This window comes from Ziziphus jujuba, chromosome 9, assembly GCF_031755915.1.
Source record: "Ziziphus jujuba cultivar Dongzao chromosome 9, ASM3175591v1".
NCBI lineage: Eukaryota > Viridiplantae > Streptophyta > Magnoliopsida > Rosales > Rhamnaceae > Ziziphus > Ziziphus jujuba.
The window spans coordinates 28,476,252-28,486,811 of NC_083387.1; the positions used below are offsets into that span (position 1 = coordinate 28,476,252).

General features: G+C 34.4%; 1 protein-coding gene and 1 pseudogene across 1 annotated transcript; one reads left to right on the forward strand and one right to left on the reverse strand.

Moving 5' to 3' along the window:
• Window positions 1-81: 81 nt before the first annotated feature.
• LOC132799448 (protoporphyrinogen oxidase, mitochondrial-like) lies at window positions 82-5,908 on the forward strand (annotated as a pseudogene).
• Window positions 5,909-7,147: 1,239 nt separating this feature from the next.
• On the reverse strand, window positions 7,148-10,321 carry LOC132799449 (receptor-like protein EIX2). Its single transcript, XM_060811275.1, has one exon. It carries the CDS (start codon window positions 10,319-10,321, stop codon window positions 7,148-7,150), a length of 3,174 nt encoding a protein of 1,057 aa, XP_060667258.1.
• Window positions 10,322-10,560: the final 239 nt, after the last annotated feature.

Sequence of the window (10,560 nt, forward strand, 5' to 3'; positions counted from 1 at the left end):
GGAAAGGGGTAGATTTCCTTAGGCTCTTTAAAAAAGGGGTATTGGATCAAATTCCCCACCAAAAAATTAATTAAAAAAAAAGAAAAAGAAAAAAATAGTCACAGAATTTGAAGAAGATTGACTCAGAGAGCACAGCAAGCCAAGAGCACACAGAAAATGGCCTCTGCCAAAACACAAGATGAGTCAAGTAATCCTTTTTCTCTCAGAAACTCCGAAAAAAGGTATTAGTTTTGGAACAATTAAACATTGCAAAATTATGGAGAAAAATTCTTTATCTTTTGAATGTCAATTTTGAGAACATTCAAATGCTTGATGGTTTTGAAAACCACTCACAATATATTGCATTGAAGGAAATTTTCAGTGAAACTAGGTTTTTTTTTTTTTTTTAATTCGAATTTCGTACTGAGTTTCGGCTATATATATATATATATATATATTTGTCATTTTTCAGGCTCTGCTAAAAGAGTAGCTGTTGTTGGTGCCGGTGTTAGGTAATGCTGGTTACTTTTGGGCATTTTAGCTTTTGCTGGGTTTTTGAGTGTTGGGTTTAAATATAGAAGTGTTCTGAATTATATGTGTGTCAAACACGGTGTTTGATCTCCATCAACTTTGTAAATTATCCTGTTCTGCTTTTTCTAAGTGATATTACTTGTGTGCGTGTGTGTGTATTTTTCTTCCTTTTTTTTTTTTTTTTTTTTTTTTTTTTTTTTTTTGGGCTTTGGTTAAAAAAATGGACTGAAAATACCCATCTACTATGTAAATGTCAATATTAAATTTATATATACAGAGTAATAATATTTTTAAAAAATTGTCGCATATTAAGAGAATTTGAAACTTTACATATCTTGATTTGCTCCTATGGTGTTCAAATTCAATGTTGTAGATTCTATTTAGTTAACCCCAGTAGTTGTCTGTTTAATATGCTTATAAGATGCTTAGTTGCTTGTTTCCCGTCAAATTTCTGATTGAAATTGTTGAACGTGTCATGCTATTGAAAAATATTGTTTTTTCGCATTATTATTTATTTTGTTATTCGGATAGTTAGTGTTTACCTTTCCAAAATTTTTCTGCCTTTATTTTTTGGTGGTTAAGCAGGCTCGCAGCGGCCTACAAATTGAAATCGCATGGTTTGAATGTCATGGTGTTTGAAACTGAGGGAAGAACTGGGGGGAAGTTGAGAAGTGTTTCTCATGATGGTCTAATTTGGGATGAAGGAGCCAATACAATGGCATATGTTGACAGTAAATATATCGTGAAAGAACCTTCAAGTTGAATTCATTCTGGGTACCATGAATCTTTTATTGTGATCTTTAAACTATTGCAGTGGTGCCTATGCTGATATCAAAAGTTGTGCCTTTTCCAGACTCAGAGTGAAATAGAAGTCCGAAATCTGCTTGATGATTCTTGGGCTTAGAGAAAAACAGCAATTTGTAAGGATTTATTCTTTTTTTATCTGGAAATATGAAAGATTGGAGATGTGGCTTGAGTCTCATCAGCCAGAGAGTGGGATTGTATCATTAGCTTATTTCACTCTAACTGAACTGCTAGATGGTGAACTATAAGCAATATGTTTTTTTACTGCGTGTTAGTTTACAAATTTATGCAGGCCAGTCTTTGTTATCTTGTAGTACTTCCATGAATTAATTAGTTTTTTTCTCCTTTTGTTATAGCCAATTTCACAGAATAAACGGTATATCGTAAGAGATGGATCACCGGTGCTGGTATGTCCTTTTGCTGCTGTTATATTAGTACTTGAGTTTGCATTTTGTAGCATTAATTTAGACGCATAAAATAGTTTCTCGTGTTTATGTTTGATTTCCTTGCTGTCTACGTCTGACTGTGACTTCTACCTATTTTCAATTTTTCACTTTAAATACCTACAAATGCGCTTGCATTGATCAAGAGCAACATTCTTTCCACAAAATCCAAGGTTGTTCTTAATATATCAGGGCATTATGGCTATTATACTTTTCAATGTTCTTTTATTATATTTTGTTGTTTTCTTAATTTTGTTTTATAATTTTTTTTTATACCTTGTGAATATTATCCAAATGGACTTCATATCTGGGTTTGCAGTTTCAGATCATTCTGGAGCCATTTTTGTGGAAGAAAAGGAGCTCCTCAGATGTTTCTGATCATAGTCAAGAAAGGTGGTAAGCATGATTTTTGTAGTTCTTCACAATTTACAATCTTTGCACTTTTGGTTTTTCTTTTTCTGTTATTTGTTGAAAACTTGTTTTCCTTAACTTGCTAGCTTTCTACTTGATTTTATGCAGCGTGGGTGGGTTCTTTCAACATCATTTTGGGAAAGAGGTATGCACGGCTTCAGATTAGCTTGACCATAAAAATATGCATGCTAATTTTTTGGATGTTTCTGATGACTTGATTATGCACATCTATGGGCAAAATCATTGGAATTGTTGATGACAAAGTACCTGCCTGTTTATTCTCACTGTATTATCATCGCTGTTGACATGTTGTTGTTATTAATATTATTCTTCATGTGTAAGGTTGTTGATTATCTCATTGACCCTTTTGTTGAGGGCACAAACACTGGAGATCCTGAATCTCTCTCTGTGAGTAATTTTTCAATCTTTGGATGTTAAATTTAAACTTAGTTGTAAGCAACAGTTTTTCAGTTCATCAATGTTAACTGACACTGGCAATGGTACCTTATGCTTATGCATACGTCTTTTCTTTTCATCTGGTTGAGGTTGAGATGAATGAAAACCTAAATTATGCTTTGACAAACTGTTATGTTAGCTATGGAAGTGTCAAGGCACTTTGGTGCTAATTTTTATCTTTGTATGTCCTGCAATAATTTATTTTTATTTTTTATGTGTTACCATCTTTTGTAACAGATGCGTTATTCTTTTCCCGATTTATGGAATCTAGAGGAAAGGTATGTTACCAAAGTTTCCTTTTCATGTTTGTGCTTTTCTTTTCTACGTACAAAATATTGTATTGTTACGTCCCTCAATTGCTTGCATGTTGTTCTATAGTCATTGAATAGGGTGTTGCTAGTGTCAGTTGTTCTGTCCAAAATTTACCCTTTTTCCAATCCTACGTTTAGAATATCATGGACAAAATAGCAGTGTTTCCTGTATTAGCTTGTTGGAAGATCAGGACTGAAACATTATGTTTCATTTAACTTCAATATCTTTTTATTTATCTGAACTAGTTGTGCGTTGTGAACATATTTGGTGTTGCTGAAATGTTAAAGGTCAGCAGCAACTCTTGTAAAGCTTTTGTTGTTGCATTATCAGTTGTCTTTATTCGATAAATTTTCAGCAGTTTGAACCCCTTAAATCTCTTAACATTTCTCACGTTAAATAATAAGTCATTTGGTATTTCTCATAGGTTTCCTTTTGTTTAAAACTTACATGAATGCCACTTTCATTATATCTGTTCCTCACTAATTCCTGCTTGTAACCACTTTATATATTTATAATAGAGAAGGAAATTTGTTTTCTCCTACAATTGCTGCTATTTGTGGTGATGTAATTAACAGTGAATGAGCTGTGAGCTGTTCTAGTTTTCTATGTGTAGCCCGTTGATGGTTGTGTCATAATTGGCATTAGTTGATAATTTCCAAATCATCTACTCTTTCAGGTTCGGTTCTTTTATTGCTGGGGCAATTCAATCGAAGTTATCTTCCAGAAAGGAGAAAAGTGGAGAAAAAAGGGGTTCCTTGAAAAAAACAAAGCATCAACGTGGTTTATTTTTTCCTTCAAGGGTGGAATGCAGGTAGCCGGTTTTAGGTTATAATTGTTCCTCACTATGTAATGTGCTCCTCTTATTTGTTGAATATGGATATATTTTTCCATTTTGATATTAATTACTTGCTGTTTTTGTTATCCTTGTTTTCTGGTCTATCTTTTGCAGACACTTGCTGATACATTGAGCAAAGGAATTGGTGTGGATGAGATTAAGTTAAACTCGTAGGTTTTATCATTATCTTATTGTCCTGATGGGAAGTCTGCAAGGGAAAACTGGTCAGTTTCTTTTGCTGCAAAACATGTCAACCACTCACAAGCTTTATCTGTAGATGCTGTAAATCTCTTAACATGCCTGCTGTTCAACAGATTCTGAATTCATTAAAAGAAAATGAGACAAGAAAGAAAGAAAGTACCAGCTAGACTATCTTATCTCTCTTCCATAATCAATTAGCATATAAAGAAAGAAGTAATCTTTTGGGGCAGGTTTGCCCCGCGACACTTTAATCTGTTCAGAAATTTGGAATACTCCTGGACACACAATTGTATCTTTCCTAACATGTACCATTTACATATGTTGGATTGCATAGTGCATACCCTTTGTCGCTTGTAACTCAGTAAATAGTAAATACCATCCTTACAATATTTTCTATTTACTAATTACAATTGTGAAGGAAACTTGTATTAATTTGGATGAATTTGTCTACCATAGGCTCCACTATGTAATGTCAAAGAAATGAAGATTGCGAAAAGAGGAAACCCCTTCCTACTCAATTTTCTTCCTGTGGTACTATTATTTTATTTCACCTGAATATCTATGGCATTTCTTATATACTGATTTTTGCATACTATATAAATTTTCCTTTTTGTCTATGGTTGGAATGCTATGACAATATTCCATTGTAATGTTTTATAAGGTGTCACATCCTTTAGTCCTTATACCTTTATGAACTTTGGAAGTGAGCCTTGTATGGTTGTTAAAAAATTCACCTCAAAAACGAAGGATTTTTGTGTGTGGATAATTTCTCAATTTATACTAAGCCTGAAGCATTATTGTTTGTCCATATTGCAGTTGAGTTATATGCCACTATCAGTTATAATCACCACCTTCAAGAAGGAGAATGTTAAGAGACCCCTTGAGGGATTTGGAGTTCTTGTTCCTTCTAAAGAGCAGAATAATGGCTCAAAGACCCTTGGTAATGCTTGCTATCGTCTTTATGATGGAAAAACTTGTTTAATATTACGTATATACTCTACTCATTCTGCTGCACAGGTACTCTCTTTTCCTCCATGATGTTTCCGGATCGTGCACCTAATGACCTATACCTCTATACAACCTTTGTTGGGGGAAGTCGAAACAAGGAACTAGCTAATTCTTCAACGTATGGAAGCTCCAATGCTTTTTGCTTTGATTAAGCTTTTATTAGTAGTTATTTTCTTTCCTATTAAAATTGTCAGGTTCTATATTTGTATGTCTTATGCAACTCATTTCTTTACTTCTAATTGCTATTGATATAGTGACGAGTTGAAGCAAGTTGTCATCTCTGACCTTATGCAGTTATTAGGAGCAGAGGGAGAACCCAAGTTTGTGAAGTACTTTTTCTTTCCCTTCTGGCTATTAATACTGGAAACAAATACATTAGAAGCGATATATCTAGAATATTTGAATAGTTATCGTTTCAAGTATATGAATGCAGTCATTTTTATTGGAAGAAAGCATTTCCTCTGTACGGGTATAATTATGATTCAGTGATAGCAGGAATCGAGAAAATGGAGAAAACCTTCCTGGGTTCTTCTATGCAGGTATGTTCTTACCGACTTAACGTATGGGATATATTCTTGTAATGGCGATTAGTGGTAGTTTTTAAATCTTGAGATCTAAGGGTTGGTAGATCATTTAACTAAGAATATAATAAAATTTCAAAGAACTTCGGCTAAAAGTATCCTGTTTGGCATATCAACAGCTAACCAAAGGGGTGGACTGCCTGTTGGCAAAGCAATAGCATCCGAGTGCAAGGCAGCTGAACTTGTAATCTCATATTTGGAATCTTCTTCAGACGGCAAGTAACTTGGGGAAGGAGCCTTTGTGCAGAGGTAACCAGTGCTCCTACTTATCTTGTATCATGTCTCGTAGTTACTCTCCTTTTATTATTATTATTATTATTATTCTAAAGAAAAAAGTATATTTATTCTGGTTGGTTTATTGGACTTGAGGAGGGATGTAGAATAGATTTATACCAGAAAAATCTAAAATGTTCATCTTTCTAGAAGAGTAAGCTAAAAAATCAAAATTTTTAGAGAAAATAAAATCAGAAACTGTTCTCTAATCACATGGTATCCAATGAAATAACTTACTTCCATAATTAATTAAACATGAATCCTAATAAATATTTCTCTATGCAGACTACACATAACCTTAATTTATCCCTTTAGTTTTTTGCTATGCAAATATATATATATATATATATATATATATATATTTATATCATATATAGCTATAAATCCATATTAATATTCTAAAGTTGAAGGAATTAAAACAAAGTTACCTTCACAAGTTTAAAGCTGATAAAAAAATTTAAAAATAGTAAAAATTTTATAGCATTGTCCTGTTTGATTTGAAGTAAATGCCTTATATTTATAAAACTATAGTTTCCTTAATACAAAAACTTAATATTTGTCAAACATCAGAATTTGATTCAAACACACTTTTAAAGTACATGGAAGCAAAAATGGAACCAAAAAAAAAAAAAAAAAGTATAAATTACTAGAGTCAACTGCTCGTAAAAAACTACATACTCCCATAATACCAGAAATTTACTCCAAGTGCTCTATCTCTTCATTATTGGACCAAGGGACACCTTCCATCTGAAACGTATATACCTGCAAAGGATGTACAATCCACCGTGGACAATTCATTATTTTCTCTTATAATTTGATATTTGGCAAATGATGCGCTAATATAAGTTTGGCATATACATTAATAAGAACAAATTGACTATTATTAATTAATTTCCTAGCTATAACTAATTATAATATTATGTTAATAGATGCTTTTTTAAATAGAAAACAGTAAATATATATATATATATATTTAGTTATTTATTTTGTAATGAGGAAATAATTATATTAGTTTGATATATAAATATTTTAAGGCAGTGAAGGTGTGTTAAGATGAGGAAAACACTAGACAGGTACATATTGTCATGCATCATAGAGAATTGAAGGTGATAAAATAGCTCCCATTAATTATATTTTTATTTTTGAACATTGCAATTATTCCCTGCATATTTTTATTTATTTCATTTAATCCCAATGTCAAGACAAGAAGTAATAAAAGAGTGAAATTATCAAAGAGTATAAGTTCCTAAGCAAATGAATAACATTCTAAAGACATAATGTTAGAAGCAATACCTTATAGAAGATGACACAATTCATTGATTGTTGTAACAACTTGTTATCGTTTCACGGAACCATCTCAGCTTTAGGACTGAAGCCACATAGATCTGGTCTTTGATGCAGTCGAGAATCCTGAAATAACTATGTCTCCATGTCCGATTGAAAATAAGGGAACCACAAACTCCCCAAAAACCTACAATGAATCCAACAGCCATGCCAATGTAAAACCATGACATTTCATGGTCGTCTTCTTTTCTATTCTTTTCAACAACAGTGACTTCACCATTTGTGCTGCAGTTTGGAGTGAGCGGAGGACCACATAGTTTGTTGCCGACAAAGCTGGATGAATTGAAGCTTTGAAGTTGAGTGCCTGTTGGGATCTTTCCACTGAGGTTGTTGTAGGACAAATTCAAATAGCTCAAGAAATTCAAACTCGACATACTTTGAGGGATTTCACCAGAAAGTTTGTTCTTAGAAAAATCAATGGACTCCAGTTCTCGCATATTACCTATTTTCACAAGAATCTCTCCATCTAAAAGGTTGTTTGACAAATTCAATGAGAGCAGATTTGAGAGATTTGTAATTTCTAAAGGAATGTGTCCTGACAAAGAGTTACCAGACAAGTCCATGATATTTACAAATGCTAGTGTCTTATTGTATTCAATCGACTTGCCTTTAATCAGGAGTAATGCAGCCTCTACATAAGAAGTGATTCTACCGTCAGACACATTGTACAAAAAGTTAGGAGATTTAGCCCTTTTTATTGCCATAATAGAGAAATTGTTAAAACATTTTGGTATTGGGCCGAACAGATTGTTGTTTGAAAGGTCCAAGATTTGAAGGGAATTGAGAGCACATAATTGCTCAGGTATATGACCATGGAACTCATTGAAGCCAGCAATAAGAAACCTCAGACTTGTTCTAAGCCAAGTAGGAATGTTTCCCTCAAATTTATTCTGCCTAAGATCCAGAGTAACTAAATTAGTACAATTCTGTAAAGAAGAAAGAGATAATATTCCAGATAGGTTGTTACTACGGAGATGCAATGATTGAAGGAAAATCAACGAGCCAAAGGATGAAGGAATACCACCATTAAAGCCATTGTTATTTAAATTTAAGACCTGTGTATTGTTCCACTTACTCCAACAGTTGGGTAATTTTCCTGACAATTGATTATTGGCAAGATAGAGAGCGGCCATATTCATTGGCTCACTTGGTGAGCTACACAAGAATTGAGAAATGGATCCTGAAAGTCGATTATCAGAAAGATCTAGTTTACTCACCTTGGAAGATACGAAAGGCAATGGCCCCTCGAAGTGGTTTTGGCTCAGGTCGATTGTTGAGTACCGCTGCGTCCCCACATTCATCAGATTAGGAATCCTTCCATGCATTTGATTTTGAGAAAGATCTAAGTATTGTAATTCTAAAGAGAAGTTGAAAATCCAAGCAGGAAGAACATCTGCAAGACTTGTGTTGGATAAACCCAAAGAAGAAAGGCTCTTTTGTGACCGTACCCACATTGGAAATTTTGGGCCCAAATGGCAGGAGCCCATAGATAAATCTTCAAGTTGAAAAGGAGGAACCCAATCCTGACCTAATTTCAAAGTGAGTGGGTTATCCGATATAAAAAGAAATTTCAGTCTTGTTGTATTAGCAAAGTGAGCCTCCGAAATTATACCTTCCATCTGATTATTGCTAATGTCTAACGATTGCAAATTAACAAGCTGCCGCAAAGATTCAGGTATTAGACCAGAAATTGAATTATTGCATAGATCAAGATCGATCAGAGATCTGAACTGCCCAATTTTAGTGGTTAAATGACCATATATTTTACCATCCCTGATATTCAGGACTTGTAGGCTATCAGAAAGACATCCTGAACAAATATCTAGGATTTGGGATATGGATCGATTCCATGTGTTGCCTGACAGATCAATTTCTTTTAATTTGCAAAGTTGAGCCATGGATGATGTGGGCAAGTCTCCTTGTAACTCATTCCATGACAGGTCAAGTGTAATGATAGATGTCATATTTTTTATTTCACTTGATATTGTACCTGTCAATTGATTATCAGCAAGGTTGAGAACCTCCAAATGGCTTAAACTATATAACCAGCTGGGTATTGAGGTATTAAAAGAGTTCTCAGAAAGATCAAGTTGCACAAGGGAAGTTAAGTTTTGAATATCTTCAGGGATGGGACCTGTAAATCCATTACTGCCAAGGTCGAGAACCTCCAAATGGCTTAAACTATATAACCAGCTGGGTATTGAGGTATTAAAAGAGTTCCAAGAAAGATCAAGGTGCACAAGGGAAGTTAAGTTTTGAATATCTTCAGGGATGGGACCTCCATTTCCAAACGTAATATTACGTAGGGAAAGAGAAGTCAAGCTTCTCAAATTGGAAACCCATAGTGGAATATTGTTCCCTAAATAGTTTCCCGAAAGATCAAGAAGGGATAGAGATGAAAAATTGACATGAGATATTGGACGAAAAATGAAGTTCAAATTGCAGTAGCTTAAGCGCAGGACTTCCAAAGAAGGGAGAGAATTTGTTACCTCCAACCAATCAGATGCTTTTTTAAGATCAGCCCAACCCATGTCTAGGTACCGCAACGAAGAAAGTTGAGAAAGCCATTGAAGATTCTTAGCATATGGACTGTTGTAAGTGCCATTGAATTCTCCGTAAATAGAGTGAAGATCAAGAGAGTGTAAATTTGTGAGATTACCAAGTTGATGAGGAATCATTCCATTGAAACTAGTATAAGAGAGATTAAGATATCTTAAACTCCCTAAAGATCCAAGGAATTTTGGAATTCGAGCGCCTCCAATATCACTGTAGCTAAGATCCAAGTGTCGTAGATGCTTCAAATCCACCAAAGAAGGGTTTATCTCACCACTCAACGGCTTCTCAACAAATTGTTCGCCAGGATCACCAAGAAGGAGCTTGTGAACATGATGAGGAGTGAGTTTGGAGCAGACAACGCCAGACCAGTCACAACAGTCGTCACCAACCCAGGAGGCCAAGCGGAGGGAAGGATCATGGAGATCATGCTTGAAGCTGAGAAGAGCTTGTCTCTCGCTTGGGATGCAACTGAAATTAGAAGAGGTGGCATTGCAGAATATAGAATGATTATGGAGGATGAAAAATCCAAAGAAAATAATAAAAGCAGGAGCAGCAGCAGCAGGAGGAGGTATTGTGAAGAAATGCATGGCTTGCAAGAACTAACAAAAAAGCAGGGGAATGGAAATGGAAATGATAATGGAATGGATGATGGGATTGTGGGTTGTTTTTGATAATAAATATATCATCAAATTACACTGCTCTGTCCCCACACGGAAAATATTCACGGCACGTATTTGGCACGCCTTACAAAGGGGGGACAGGACTGAATACTGATGCATGTTATTATTTTTCCTTTTCTCTTTTTTTATTTTTATTTTTATTTTTC